The sequence below is a fragment of the Acanthopagrus latus genome, unplaced genomic scaffold (genome assembly GCF_904848185.1).
Source record: "Acanthopagrus latus isolate v.2019 unplaced genomic scaffold, fAcaLat1.1, whole genome shotgun sequence".
NCBI lineage: Eukaryota > Metazoa > Chordata > Actinopteri > Spariformes > Sparidae > Acanthopagrus > Acanthopagrus latus.
Genome location: NW_023504053.1, coordinates 55059 through 70999, shown reverse-complemented (window position 1 = coordinate 70999; position 15941 = coordinate 55059). Strand labels below are relative to the sequence as shown.

Genomic DNA, 15941 nt, shown 5'->3' with positions numbered 1-15941 from the left:
ATCCATGTCGGATCACAAGAGGAGTCACAAGGGGGGACTGCATTATTCCGTCTAGGAAAAGTGCCTTTAGTCAGTCAGCCTTCTCTGTCACAGCCTCACGAGAATGGAACGACATCCCAACATGTATCAGAGATCTAAACACGTATCGGTCCTTTAGTTCCAATATGAAACAGTGGTTTTTTTGATAATATGACCTGCCAGCACTGAACCTGATCCCCCTGCTGTTGCCTTCTTGTGTCAGTGTGTCTGTGATTTTGTCCTGCTTGCTTAGCTCGTCCATATGGTTCGTTTTCATGTTTTGTTTTGTTTTTTGTGTTGTTGTTTGGTTAGTTTTTTGTTTGTTTGTTTTGTTTTTGTTTGTTTATGACTGATAGACATGTTGTTGTTTTCTTGTTTTGTTTTTGTTTTTATGCACTGTTGCTGTATGTTGTGCTGTTGTGTGCATGTGCTGTCTGCTCTGGTGGGCTACTGCCTGCATGTGATGCGCATGCCTCTCTGTATTCTCTCTCTAGTTTTACCTTTATTTGAATTTGTCTGATACTGACTGTTTGTCCTGCATGCTTTATGTATTTTATGCCGTGAACTATTAAATACTTACAGGATATGTGGTTATGATTAATGTTTTATCAGAAAGTGTTGTTCTTATCTTAGTTGATGTGTTGTTTTGTTTTGTTTTGTTTTGTTTTAAATCTTGTTATTTGCCTTTTAGGGAGCCTATTGTTACATCTGGTCAGGGACTGCAGATGAAAACTAGCCTTCTGGCTAAATCTGGTATATTTACAACCCTAGCCCTAACCCTAACAGTGCACACTGTAACAGGAATGTTACAGGAAAAAAAAACAGGAAATCAGGCGCTTTCTGTTGTATAATGTTATTAGGGCTGGGAGATGGAAATGATCTCTTAGCTACATCTGACAGAGACTTCATGTTTCTACACACTGAAAGAAAAAGACAACTAAAATGTGACTTACTTGTGATCCACCAGGTTGGTTGAGTTGGCTGAGGAGGGTGGTGTAGAGGTCTTTCCTGTGCAGGTACTCATGTCTGAAATTACAGCACAATCATTAAGAATGACACGTTCTAATACAATCTTGTAGAATCCAAATTACAGTAAAATAACAGAGACTCACCTTGGCGTTAAAACAGCAGGGAACGCGGCTCTGTGAGCTGGACTGAGCTGGTTTATCCCACGCCAGGAAGCGGCCAGTGGCATCCTCTTTTGACTCCTGTGCAGCTTTCCTGCAAGCATTATAGGCCAGGACCCTGATTAGAGGTTGTCAGGCCATGTTATGCATTTACTAGTTTTGCTTACGGCTTTTCAAAAATCTGCATTCTACGATTTGACCAGCAGGGGGAGTCAAGAGCCATGGACCATGATTGCAAGGTTGCTTGAAAAGGACATCTAGAAATTACGGCTTTCCACCTTCTATTTACTGACGTTGGCTTCTGTGCCACAGCCCCACAGGAGCCTTCAGCAAGCCCCACTCTCACTCAGAGTCAATGGACTCAAAACGGAGTACCAGGGGCACAAACCTTTAAATGGAGTACCAGGGGCACAAACCTCCTGCTGAGGGCACTCCTCCTCCCACCACCACTCCAGGAAATTCAGATGGATGAAACCACATTGGGTCACTTTTGAGGACTTTCCGTTTCCTGATTTTCCCATTAAAAAAACAAACGCAAATCAGTAAACACAATCATAAATCAGAAAACACAACAACATTAACCAAACAGGAAGAGGTAGGTACCCTCGGGCGTCAGGAATCATCGCTGATTGGACTGGTTCATCCTTTGAACCGGAAGGACGTGGTTTACATGTTTTCAAAATAAGAGCGCTGCCAGCGACAGTTATTGCAGTTTTTCTCAATCGCTAAAACACAGTTTCTGAAATCGTGCTCCATTTTCTGAAACATTCAACACAAAACCTCAGCTTCAAGCACTATTTAGAAAACCTCTGGCTCAAAATGATATACATATAAATATACTGTATGTTGGCACCCTGATCATGTGCAGGAAACAGCTTCTCACAGAAGTCCTTGATGTACGTCACCACCAAAGGTATGAACAACTCCTTACTTGATAACGACGATGTGTTTCTGGGCAACATGTACTGATCAGGTATTTTATTTATCGGGGGCAACTTGCAGATGGAACTTTTGACGCACAGAAAGAACATGCACTTTTGACATATCAATGCACAACCCCAACGCATAAAAAAATGAATAAATCATCAGAGCCAGCCTCTCCATAACAAAAACATGTCTTACCGTCTTACCATTTTAACTTTTGCAGACAAACAATCAAATTTAAAAAATGTAGGTAGATTTGTTTTATTTCAAACCATGCACGTTTTTAAACATCTGAAGCAGACACTTCACCACAAAACAATGCAGACTGATGTAAAAGTTTGTGACTGTACACTGCAGGGCATGTGAGCGGAGCGTGCGAAATATAGTCGGAGCGCAGAGCGGGTTTTAATCCAAAGGCCAGAGCGATGGTTCCTTTTCGCTCCAGTTCCAAGACTGGCCACTAGATGGCAGTACAAGGCCATCCACTGGCTCAAACAGACAGAACACAGCAGCCCAAAACAATCTACTGTTCTTTACAAACTGAAAAGGGTTTCAATCGACAGGCTCTCTCCAGCAACAGAGCCGCTGCATGTCAGTTTAGGCCACATCGGGCAGTGTGTCCCAGCCGTAGTTCAGTGGAAAACGTCAGGAATTGCTCCCTCTTTTAAATTTGAGCGAGCGTGGAGCGATTTCACCGGAGCTGAATGAAATTTTAGGTGAGCGGAGAGCGCTGTTTGAGCGGAGCTGTCTGGTATAACTTTGAGCGATGGAGCGAAGCAGCGAACACCCACGAAAGCAGGGAGCAGAAATTCTCGCCGCTCAGCTGCGCTCACATGCTCTGGTACACTGTGTACTGATATAGAGACGCATATGTGGCATATAAATACTGATAAGATAAAATAAATACCAGTGTGAAGAAATTGGAAAGATTTGTCTGTAATTTAGATGAAGCTCATTATTGACACTTTAAAAGGGGGCGAGAGAAATGTTCTTGATGCCACATAGCTGCGACGGTCATGCCACGCTCTCATTGGTCGGCCGGCCGGCCCAAACGGCCCACGAGGGCTCTGGCATCTGCCCAAATTCCAGTCCGTCACTGCTGGTGTGCACGGGCGGCTGCCGGCTGGCATGTAACTTAAAGACGGATTGTTGCCACCCACCGGACAAAACAACGAAAAAAACCAAAACAAAAAAACACTGGTGATGACTTTGTGGCGGCCACCAGCCATCCTGGAGTACCGACCGTTCTGTGATTCTCCAGAACACACAGATGGCCAGTCCGCCCCTGGTTACATTCAGTCATGCTGCCACTTCAAATTTGTTTTTGAGGATTGATAGTACTTTGTCACCAGCACACAGTGTACAACAAACCTTAATATTCTCATCCTTAGCTGACATGAATTCAAACTAATCAGTGTATTAACCTGCACATCTCTCTGCAATGCACACATTTTGCACAAATTTGATTGGCTCTAACTCTGCTCAATGACCTCGCAGGAAAAAGGCACACCATACGGAGGTTACGTAAGGTTACGTAAGGTTACGTAAGGTTCGTCCTCCACTACGTGATTTCAGACCTGACAGTTTCATAGGCCGTAACCCTCTGCGATGTACCCTTGCAAAGTTACAGAGCATCCGCTCCCTTACAGAGCTAACGTAACATTAGCCCTCCTGTAAAACACCATGTTTGCCATTATCTCAACTTCTCACAGATTAAGATCAATCATATGGCATACACTTCCTCATAGCATGTAACTTAACTTTTAATTAGTACAAAGGAAAATAGACAACTTGAAAAGTGACATTTTAAAAAACAAAAAAAAAAATGTAAACAAAATCAAAACATCAACTGTGCCAGTGGGAGTGTTTGTACTATCCAGCCTCTGCTGGGTGTCAAGTGTGGATGGACAGTCAGATACAGTCTTAGTGCTGGAAACAGAGTCAGCCAGTCTCTCAGTCTCTCTCTCAATTCAACTGGCTTTATTGGCATGAGGTAACACTGTACATACTGCCAAAGCACTCGTTTGTGTGCTGAATGTGTTGGCGATCCATAAATATATGTCTGGACTAAAAGCAAAACAAATAATGGCAACTACTTAGAACAATTAAACTTACAAAACTACTTATCAAAATTTTAATAAAACAGCTGGAATCAAAATAGAACAAAAATGATAAACTATGAAAGCAAAATATCAAATTCAAAGTAGGAAGCAAACATTAACAATGTGTGCAAAAACTCTCAGATATGAACTGAGACAACAATAGAGAACACAGTCAACTGTTGTAATGGTTCAAGGTTTGTCTTGTTGCACTGTTGACACATTAGCTCAGGCCCATTGTCAGACATCTATAGCTCCATCAGAGCCTTGATGTCATTGATGCAAGATGTTTTCCTGTCATTGTTCTTGGAGCCAAAAGCCTTCTCCACCAGGTCCTGCTTCCCCCTCTGGATCTCCACCATCTTCTCCTCTACTGAGTCTTTCACAATGAACTTCACATCGCGGCCTGAGGAGGTTTCCCATCAGTGCCTGCACCTTTGAGCTTGTCCTCCACTTCATCTTCTTCATTATCTTGTTCATCTTGTGGCAGGACTTGCAGGGTTTGCAGGTTCCTCCAGTAAACATGGGGATGGTTTCAAACAGCATCTTGTGGAAGAGCAGAGCGACGGGTTTGTACAGCAGCTGGTTCCTCAGCAGGAAGCTGTAGTAGATGACACAGTGCCGCTGACTGGGGATGGTCACACACTTCTTGTCTCGTGTCAGGACCTCTCTGTAGAAGCCCAGCGCCTCCTGGAACTTGCCCCGGTGCAGCAGGTAGGCCCAGATTATCACAACTGTTCAAATGTTTCCATTTCACATCCCTCTTGCAATTCCTGGTGGGTCTCAGGAGTTGTGGCTGCACCAGTCTGTAGGAGACATCAAACCACTGTTGGCAGAGGAGAAAAAATTAAGGTTAATGTTCTGACAGGTTCTGACAGGAAATGTGATGAACTTACATGCATCTCCTCCTCTGATGGGGCAAAGGCAGCCACTTGCTGTGCTGCTGTCTTGTGCTCCTTTACCCCAATCACCCACTGTTGCCCTTGTTTTGCCCTGCCAAGCCACTCAGGGTTTCACATGAATTAGTAGAGTTAATGACTAAAATATCAGGGTGAAATTTACCAATGCAGACCAAAAGATCACAGTAACACTCACAGTCATGTGCTCTGCTCTGCTATCGTTCTTTCAAACAGCTCAAATATCTCTTCAGCAGCCTTCAGCATGTACAGCAGCTCCCAGTTGTCAATCTCCAGCAGTATCCCAGTAATTTTACCAGCCAAATTTGGCTGAAGGGCCTGAATCATTGGGTACAGTCGCTCCCCAAGAAGCTGTTATTGATCCATGAGTGGAGCTGCAGCCAACATGGAGGCAGTGAGTGGCTCTTGTCCTTGAATGTGTATGAGCAGCTCCATCACAGGTGCAGGAACAACCTGTAGTCTTGTCATGTGTGCAGGTACAGTAATGACCTGCTGTCTGTGTCTCTCTCTCTCTCCCTCCGTCTCTCCCTCACTCCCTCTCAGGTGTCGCTAACGTTCAGTGTCACAGAGGCCAACGTGCTGCTGGCGTCACAGTCAGCTAATTCTTCTACCGTCTTAGTGAAGTACAGCTTCACCGTCCTCATCATCTTGTTCTACTTGTGGAAGGACTCCACCATGATGTCTCCACAAACAGGAAGCGGCTGCGGGAACTCAAACAGCATCAGCTTGTCTTCTTGGGTTCGACGTGTGGATCTTCATCTTCAGCTGGTACACCATGAACTGAGGGTTGCAGGTTCCTCCAGTGAACATGGGGATGGTTTCAAACAGCATCTTTTTTTTTTTTAAGATTTTCTTCTGGCATGGACACCTTTTATTAAGCAGTAGACAGATCGAAAACACGGGAGAGAGAGGGTTAGAACACACAGACCACTAGCATGTTTGTTGTACAGTTATCAAGGAGTTAGTGCTTCATGCTCTGTACAGTGAACATAGCAGTGTTCTGTCTAGTAATCAGTTTGAAGCACCACTTAAATTCTTACCATGTAACAACAATATCCTTTAATAATATCCTACTGGTTCTACCCTGTCCGTGCTGAGTACGAGGGAGGGCGAGCAGGGCCTGCAGCTCTGGTTTGAGAAATGTCTGGAAATATTAAAAATTAATCCAAAATGAGTCTGAGAAAAATAAGACAAAAGCAACACATTATTTTTTGGCAGGAGACTCACCTCAGTGATAAAGAGCATGAAAAGTTTAAACATTTGGCTTTTGAAAATATATTAGCATATTACTAATCTTACAAACATGGACAAAAGAGAGGAGTTATAATATTAATCTCTGACAAAATTATGTTCCAGATCTCCAAACAGATAAAGGACACTGAGGGGAGATACATTCTAGTAAAAGGTTACATTGACCACAAGCAGGTAACACTATTAAATGTGTATAGACCCCCAGGTAATGATAAAACATTTATGGAGGAAAATATTGGATATAATTGCTGAAGACACTGGTGGGGTCCTTATCTGTGGTGGAGACTGGAAGATACAATTCCAACAGTCCCTCGACTCGACTAATTTAACAGAAAGAAATAATCCTGAGAAAGTCACCGTTAAGAAACTTCTCCTTGAAGCAGCTATGATGGATGTTTGGAGGGAATTAAACCCAACAATGAGGCAGTTTACCTTTTTCTCCCACCCTCATAATGTTCATTCAAGAGCTGATTACTTTTTAATGTTTCATTCAGAAAGACACAAAATTTTCAAATGTCAAATAGGGGTAAAATATATCTCAGACCATGCGGGTGTATATCCATCAGTGGCATATCCAGGATATTTTTACTGGGGTGGCCAAGATGGGACACAAAGCTAGTGTGGGGTGGCCATGGCATAGCCAAGTTTAATGGCACGTACGCAGCCGACCGCGGTTGAGATCTACAGAGCAGATTGTCTATGTTTAAGCATGGGGTTTGCTGTGCATTAGCAAATAAATAGCAAACACTTTGGGCAAAATTGGACCATCCTTTTTAAAATAATCATGTATGAAAGTACACAACAACTTCAAGTAACTGTTCATGAATGACACATCTGGACAAAACAGAACTTGACATACCATGCTCAGCAGGTGGAGCTCCAGACACTGCTGAATCACACTCATCTCTCACTATCTCCTCCTCTTCTGGGTGTGGCCGGTCAGCTGTGGGAACACACAGATATCTGAGAAATCTGAGCCATCAATAGGTTGGAGGTTCTGCCACACACACACACACACACACACACACACACACACACACACACACACACACACACACACACACACACGTCTATGTATGTATGTACGTGTGAAAAAAAACTGTATATATATATTTATCAATTTATTTCTTTCACACTTACACATTCATATATACATACATTCATACATACAGTTGTAATTGTATGACTGGAGTGACAAACAACTTGAATGTGAGCCTACATGGTACATTCCATCTGTCCAAGAATGACCCACCATCCTGTGCAGGGGGAGCTGACTGCTCTGGGTTACTACAGCTGTACTGAGGCTGCTGACTGGACCGGGCCATAGCTATTCTCTAAATAACCCTGGGGAAATGGAATTCAATCACTCAATCAGTCAGTCAATTCACTGTGATGTAATAGCTGTAACTACAAACATCAAGCAGGATCATTGTCAAACTGGGTTAGAATCAGTATGCAAACTACAGGTCTTAAAAACAGCTTTGACTCCATTAAAATGCCAAAAAGAAAGGAGGTGTCAACAATGTGCCTAATTATGTCTATTTATAGTATCTACAAAGGTTTATTTTTACATAACTACCGACAACTTCCATCACTTTTAATAACACAATTAACACATACTGCATCTCAAGCATGTGTGGCATTTGAATGCAATTTGCTCGTCTTCTGCATATTTAAACATCTAAAAATATGTGAACTGTTAAGATGAGCTAATTGATACAAACACAAAGTGCTTTATCTCCAAGAGCATAAAGTCTTTAAACAGCCCTTAAATCACAGAGCAGATAAATAAATCCCAGCTTGTTCTTGTGTAATAGCTACTTAAATCTAGTCTGTCACACTTTATTTCACACACTGGTTGGTCAGAAATATAACATCAGCTCTACTGAACACACACATCTGTAAAAAAAAAAAGAAGCCCTCAGTCTTCACTCCAGAAAACAGCTGTTCATATTTCATGGCAGTATGCAAATAACATTTTTTTTTTTTAAAATGCTAACGTTAAATGCTTAACTTGGTTTGCAGACTGCTGAACTAGCTCCTCTTTTAGCTGCTACTTAGTACCAGATAAAGTTGTCCTACACATTCAGAGGGAACTACGACATTGCTAAACATTAAATTACCTCTCAATAGACAGATTTCAGCGTTTTTATCCAGCAGTTGATGTTGTCACTGTGGCCGTCCTCCTGTTTCATTAACAACCGGGCCGGACCGGACCAGCAGCAGCAGCAGATGCAGTGTGCTAATGGCTCACCTATTACACCTGCATGGCCATTGGCCAAATGTTCGCTGACCAGAAATCAGCTCTCACAGCCTCTGTGTGCACATTACTGTGTTAGTTAGAAATATAAAACTGGCCCTAAATCAGCTGATCAGCTGTCATCATTGATTGACAGCATTTCTCTTGTTTCTTGTGTTGATGAACTTGACCAACTACCTATCAGATCAGGGGTGGCCAATGAGTTTTCAGGGGTGGCCATGGCCACCCCAGGCCACCCCCCAGAATCACCACTGGATAATATCTATCCCTACATTTAGATGGTGAAATTAAAAATACCACATGGAGGCTCAACACAAGCTTATTAAATGATCCTCTGTGCAATCAAGACATTCAAAACGAATTTAAAGAATATTTGGAACAAAATTAGACTGAAGAACTTGAAAGCTTTTATTCCTTGAAGAAAAAAAGAAGAAGATATGGCAGAAGGCAAGGCAGTCCCTAAGACTCTTGCCAATCTTTTAAAAGATATCTTAACGTTATACTTAAAGAACCCAGACTCAACATTTCCCAAACTTCTGTCAATCCTGGATAATTTTGGCCAGAAATCGGGGTACAAACTTAATATAAATAAAACACAGGTCCTGTGCGTGAACTACACACCGAGCAGCTCCATCAGACAGAAATATAAATTAAAATGGGATTTGAGAAATATGAAATATCTTGGAGTCTTTATTACACGAGACCTGTATAAGCTCTATGAGATAAATTACCATAAAATCAACAACAACATACATAAAGACCTGTCAAAATGAAGCAATAAAGCTGAATGTACTGCCTAGACTGTTGTACCTGTTCCTCTCCTCAATTTACAGCATGGGATAGGCAGTTGTCGCGATTCATTTGGGAAGGCAAAAGACCCAGAGTCAAATTCAAAACACTTCAACTGGAGAAACTAAACGGAGGCCTTGCTCTACCCAATTTAAGAGAATACTTTTATGCTGCTCAGTTGAAATACATGGTATGTTGGTGTTCTCCAGAATACTATGCTAAATGGAAGAATATAGAGCTCATCCAGAGCAAAAGTCTACCTCAGACCAGGTTAGGAGAAAAACACTACAGACACCAGGAAGACGACAACTTCGCGGTTTCTGAAACACTAAAAACATGGACGGATATAGTCAGGAAATATAAACTTGAAGGAGACTGTAGGTTATTGCTGTGGCCTTCACAGACAACTCTTTTCAGACCAGGACAAACTGACAAAACCTTTACAACATGGACAGATAGAGGTATTACAGCCATATGCACACTGACAGAAGTTAACACTTTTAAATCATTTGAAAGGGTTAAAAAAGAATTTGAACTAGAAAACAAAGACTTGTTTCGTTTCTTACAACTAAGACACTTTTTTGATAAACAGGTAAAAACTGTTACATCATCAGAGAGTAATGTGCTGATTAAAACGATGACGGATGCCTATAGGGAAATGCCCTCCAAAGCTGTCTCTAAACTATACACGTCTACAGAAGTGTAATGGTAATACTTCACGGTATATAAAATCTAAATGGGAAGGTGAATTACAGACCAAAATTTCAGAGGGTGATTGGAGCCTATTATGCAAAACACAACATAGCTCTACAAGCTCCAAACGCTGGAGAGAGTTCGGATGGAAAAATCTGACACGTTTCTTTGTCACGCCTCAAATTAAAAGCAAACAGACTGGATTACAACAAAAATGTTGGAGACAATGTGGAATCTATAACGCCAATCACAGACATATTTTCTGGTCATGTGCCAAATTGCAATCTTTCTGGGATGACAGTATTAGACTTTTGGAGGTCATTTTAAATTATAAGGTTCCCAGGGACCCAAGGGTTCTGTATCTGGGATTGATCCCAGAAGGAGTTGTAATGAAAGAAGATAGGTACCTCTTCAAAATAATGATTGTTGCCTATAAGAAGGCCATTACAAGAAACTGGTTGAAAAATGACGCTCCACAAACAGGACACTGGATGGAAATTATGGAGGAGATCTACGGAGAAAATGGACATTATTCAAAGACAAAGACAATGCTCACTCAACTCAATGAGAATTTGTTTGCCCCCTCTTGTATTATTTGACTTTATTTTATTTGATGTTATGTCCTGTCCTTGTTCCGGTTGTGTGTGTGTGTGTGTATATATATATATATATATATATATATATATATATATATATATATATATATATATATATATATATATATATATATATATATATATATATATATATATATATACACATATATATATATATATATACACACACACACAAAAATAACTAAATAAAGAGTTTAAGGTTCATCAGCACCTTGATTACTGCTTCAAATTCAACAGGAAAACTTTGGAAAATACAAACATTAAGGATGCTTACAAACGTCTTAGGCTGGCTGTGCAAACCAAACCATCAGATGGGAACGTGCACACGCAAGTTAACACAGCTTGCAGCGACTGGACTGAGGACACAGTTGCAGTTATCACTAGACATTTTGAGGGTGTACTGGCAGATTTCCACTTCACTACTGACAGCACAAACTGGCAGGAGCCATGGACCATGGCAGTAAACTGGGTCAAGAAAGAACTGGTTGATTTTAATATGGATGCTGCAATGAGAGCTGAAGTAAAGCTGAAGGAAAAACTGGATCGAGTGGCAGAGGACAAAGCCCTGTTTACAAGGCACCAGCATTACAATGACACATTTAAAAGCTAAGCATCCAGAGGCCAATCCTGATACTTGGTGACTCAAATACTTCACGGCTACCAAAGTGCAATGACAGCAGAGTACAGGTCGACTCTTACCCGGGAGCACGATTGTGCCATGCCCTGCACATTTTGGAGAACACAAAGCAAACGGATCATGTCCTCAAAGTCACTCTTTCATTTGGAATCAATGACAAAAATGCCAGGGATGGAGAGCAGGTAAAACGGGAACTGGAGGCAATTTTTATAGTGGCCAAAGAAAGATTTCCAAAAGCCGAGGTAGTCATGCCTCTGATCTCCTTCTCAAAACATTTTCCAAACAAATACCAACAGGTGCTCTCTCATATTAACACACTGATTGAAAGCTTGCCACACCTTCCAAAATTACCAAAAGCAATGTTTCAAACCGTACATGACCGAGTACACTGGTCTCCACCAGCGGCAGAACACATGTTGTCTCACTGGAGAGACATGTTGCAATTTGAATTAGCCATGGTAAAATGTATTTTTTCTCCTTTGGACAGAGTTCTTCAGCTAATTCTACAGTCTTGCATTGGCTAGGCAGTATAGGCAAATGCTAGGGGCGCCGTCATCCACAGGGGGGCGCTGAAAACAGGGGGAGAAAATAATAAAAATAATTTAGAAAGTAAAAAATAGATATATTTTACCAGCGCCATTACTACAAGTAATTCGAAATATTATAAGATCACAGCAACATAGCATCTGTCACTCCAGAGTCTGAATTAGTTGTCTCGACAGTGACATTTTGAAAGCCTTGCATTTTAAAGCAATAAATTAAGGGTAGGTAATTGAAATCAATGTTCCTTTTTAAATGACTGGATCAAACATCTTGTAGCAAAATTTATTTTGGGGATGTTTGTTGTTGTAACTTTGTGAGTATTTATTAAATAATTTACAGCTAAAAAATGTCCTTTTTTCCAATTACACCACAACAGTAATTGTTCTGAATAAATAACCTGATGAAAAAGATGGTGGTAATCGTGGGACAGAAGGTCCTGGTAATTCTTTTTCCATAGCTGTTCCACTGCAGAGAGCACTGCCCATTCTTAGGACAGACAAAAAAACAGAATGGCAAAAGGAGACAGATCAATAGTGGTTATTATTTTTCACATATTTCTTCATGCATATAGGCTCCATCTTACATAGTCATCAAATCAGAACCCTAAGAAGTAGTAGCTCTGTTATGATTTCTACTGCAAATAGATGATGTTGCAGTCACACTCTGATGCAACTACTATAGCTGTCACAATACAGCACTCTGAGCACAAAACAGGAACAAGAGCATTCACAACACATAATCATACTCTAATTATGCGTGACAGTCTTTACATGTTCTTCACTTGACTCAGAACATGGACTTGAATTAAGTAAACCTGAATTAGTCAAAACCTCTTACCTGTCACCACATGTGCTTGTGTGAGATGGGAGGATACCAACTGGGTATGATACGAGACAGACTGGGCAAACCTAAAAGAAAATTTTAAAAAGTAAATACTTTAAAGAGGGCACAATTTTTAGGAGAAAAGTATTGTTGTTAATGAACCTCTCTCAGACATGTGACATCTCCTGGACACAGGAAATATAATTCTGACTTTAACTCTATATGCAGCGGCAACCTCTGCAAAGGCATTTCACTGCCACATGAAATGCAGCATGACTGTGGCATCTTTGCGAACTCTGGCGAATCAAAAGGAAGCGCTTCGGTGGAAAGTTGCTCCTGTAGTGGAACAACAAACACTATGTCTTTGCCGTTGTTGGACACTGATTTGAGGAGCCTTGTGGAGTACCCCTCGTTGTCAGTAGGGATTATGGACAGCTTGCAACGTCTGCTCCCACCTATGTTTAAGATGTAAAGAGGAACAACACAAGGGTCCTTCAAAACATTGTAAAAATATACATGCATTAATATCAGGCAACTTTAGTACTGTCCTCTACCACTTTGTGTAATATGAATGGTATTTCAAAGCAGGATGTCACATAACACATCTCTGGGGCTCTGAATGTGAAAAAAAATTATAGCTATATTTTTGGTTGAGAAAAATGCTACCTGTAGATTTGAAGAACATCCATCCTTCTTTTAATAATTTTGGTTTTGGAAACTCCTCCTCAAGGAGAGCCACAATCTTTAAATCAAAGTGAGATATGATTAACTATTCAGCAGGTTATTAACATCAGTCATTGAACATTGTACAATATTGTTTAATACATATTCATATACATATATGTATGATTACCTCACTGTGTGTACTAATAATCCTTTTCCCAAGGCCAGCATAAGCAAGTTCCAGCTCCCCTGGGCCCTCAGGCGGGAACTGAAAGGACACAGATATGGAAATCAGTCCTTTTGACAATAATAGGTGGCAGGGCTAAGAACCGCCTTTTACCTCTCAGCTGATCTCCAAACATACTTGGGAATTGCCTGATGTGGGAATTACAAAAAAATGTGTGAGGAAAACCAGAGATGGTCTATTTATTCTAGAGCAATATTGATAAATAATGGAAATGTAGGAAAATGGCTTTAGTTGAAGGTTTTATATTTAACTCGTTTTCAAAGACTGTAGTTATTAATAACTAAATAGGAGTATAAAATACGTTCATGCTGTTCGGTAATGTTATCGTTTGTATGGCAGCATAACAGGACACAGAGAAACGCAGACTATGGAAAAATGTCGTCAACCATAACATCAAATAATGATGTTTACATATAAACAGGCCTTAAACCACTGTTTTGATATTGTAATGTGAAATATAGGGATAGTTAATAAAACCCATGACCTTCTCATGGCCTGCCTCAGCCTACCATCATTATTGGGGACAGGTTGGGTGCTGTCTCCAGCCCTGACTGGTCCGCTGACTTGGCTCCCTGTCCTGTCGCTACCCTAACTTGGGATGCGCTTGAAGGCGCGGACAGTTCCCTCGCTAATAGCTGAACCAAAGCCCGTGCTGCTACCTCGGCTCGAGGCGTAAGACCCTGTCACACAGACACTTTACTTTCACTAATGGTAACGTTATAGTTCATACATCATAGAAGTAGAAACACCTAGTTAGCATGCGGAAACTTTACACATGAGCAAAGCTGGCTAACGCTAGCTTATGGAGTTACAAGCTTAAAACACAATTAAACCGACTAAGGTTTCAAATCATTCTCGAAGTAACTCAGCTCATGTTATAACTTAGCAAACCAATTCATTGGTTGCTTATGACAAGGAGGTTAGAAGCTAAATTAGTTATGTTTTACTCACACTTTATTCCACAGAATTGCCTCCTGACGCCATCTTGAAGCTGACCTCTGACCCCTCCGCAAAATGTGATGGGCGTAACCGTCCCGCGTGAAGCTAAGCTAATGTGATTGGCTGAAAATGAGAACGACAGCTCATTGGCTGCGGACAGTTCCATCTGAAAAAAATGCATTCGTGCATTGGCTGAGACACAAATGTAGACAACTTGACACACATATACAGACACGTTTACGAATGAAAAACGATTTTTAAATGCAAGTGCAGCGGATTGTATATGAATGTAACAACATGTAAATATATAATTTAAATACATATATGTGGATTTATATTACATTTATATTAATCATGATCAGAAAAATATAAGTGAAACTTTTTTACATTTACATATATTGAAAACTTTTTGTGTGTGCATTGAAATATATTTGTGTGTAGAGAGTCATTTATATATAAATCACAAAACACACTGGTGAGTCTTTCGCTGTGCATTTATTATTTATGAGACTGATCTGAATCCATACAAACTCTTCAACCTGAAGGTTGACGATTTTAGGCCCTGTATATTCCACATGCATATTGAAAGGGATTTCATTGTATAAGACAGGTGACCGGAAGAAAAGCAAATAGTTGAAAACAGTTGAAAACAACTGGACTGTCAAGAGAGTCAAACACTGAATTGTATAAATGCAACATGACTGAACAATATCTAGTTAAAAGTATTTTTTCAAAGATATAAAATATCAATAGGCATTCTTTACCTTTTCAGAGGTTGTGTGTGTGTGTGTGTGTGTGTGTGTGTGTGAACACTAGTTCAGTTTTGTGCAGATATACTGAAGGAGTTGTTTAATCCCGTTCGTCCCTTCTCGGTCCACTCGTCTTTGGAGCGCCTCTGCATAGCTGTGTGGAGCTTGGTGTGACTCTGTCTGCTGAGTCAGGGCCTGTCTGCCTTTGCTGCTGGAAGTGATGGTATAGTGGTGGAGGTGGGGGTCTGTGGCGTGAGCCGGGTCTGGGTGGATGTCTGGGAGGTCTTTGGCTCCAGATGGGGTCCTGTTGGTACTGAGGTTCTGGCTACTCCTCTGGTTGGTGTGAGATGGAGGCTTTGACGGCCCAGTGCCACATCCTTCAGTGATTTGGTAAATATGCCCACTGCCTGCTTGTTTAAATGGTAGTGGTCAAGCAGGTGTTCAGGAGTTATGGCTGGATGATGTGCAACTTGCACATTAGGGAGCGAGGCACAGCCTCTGGTGATGTCTCTGCTCACCCTGTGGATGGTCCTGGGGTGAAAGTCTCTGCGGGGTAGCAGGGTAGAGATGGTGATGTGGGAGTTTGGAAATGATGACGCTGCTTCCTCTGCTACATTGGTGACCAGACTACCAACCTTTTCCTGCT

At 41.1% G+C, this 15941-nt stretch overlaps 1 protein-coding gene and 1 long non-coding RNA gene across 17 annotated transcripts; both read right to left on the bottom strand.

Moving 5' to 3' along the window:
* Positions 1 to 922: 922 nt before the first annotated feature.
* On the bottom strand, positions 923 to 1705 carry LOC119015874. The gene is made up of 3 exons (XR_005073578.1): positions 1562 to 1705; positions 1131 to 1239; positions 923 to 1044 (listed from the first exon to the last, which is right to left on the bottom strand). It is a non-coding gene; the product is annotated as an uncharacterized LOC119015874 (long non-coding RNA).
* A 2321-nt stretch (positions 1706 to 4026) lies between these two features.
* LOC119015873 lies at positions 4027 to 14617 on the bottom strand. 16 transcript variants are annotated; one of them, XR_005073576.1, is made up of 11 exons: positions 14559 to 14617; positions 14117 to 14287; positions 13551 to 13628; positions 13364 to 13439; positions 12933 to 13152; positions 12713 to 12783; positions 12273 to 12361; positions 7556 to 7680; positions 7196 to 7279; positions 6160 to 6261; positions 4027 to 5953 (listed from the first exon to the last, which is right to left on the bottom strand). XR_005073576.1 is itself a non-coding variant. In XM_037091925.1 (9 exons), the coding sequence occupies exons 2-8, from the start codon at positions 14120 to 14122 to the stop codon at positions 6165 to 6167; spliced, it is 600 nt and encodes a 199-aa protein (XP_036947820.1). In that variant the 5' UTR covers positions 14123 to 14287; positions 14559 to 14617; the 3' UTR covers positions 4027 to 5953; positions 6126 to 6164. The 16 variants fall into 16 exon arrangements, 3 of the variants coding, with proteins under 3 accessions (XP_036947820.1, XP_036947819.1, XP_036947821.1); XR_005073573.1 differs by having other exon boundaries at positions 6160 to 6229; XR_005073572.1 differs by having other exon boundaries at positions 6160 to 6229; positions 7589 to 7680.
* Positions 14618 to 15941: the final 1324 nt, after the last annotated feature.

Excerpts from the sequence above, each read along its gene's own strand:
- LOC119015873 (XM_037091925.1), bottom strand. Across the intron at positions 13,440-13,550 it reads TTATTAGTACACACAGTGAG|ATTGTGGCTCTCCTTGAGGA; the intron begins GTAATCATACAT and ends TTTGATTTAAAG. Across the intron at positions 12,784-12,932 it reads AGTGAAATGCCTTTGCAGAG|GTTTGCCCAGTCTGTCTCGT; the intron begins GTTGCCGCTGCA and ends ATTTTCTTTTAG.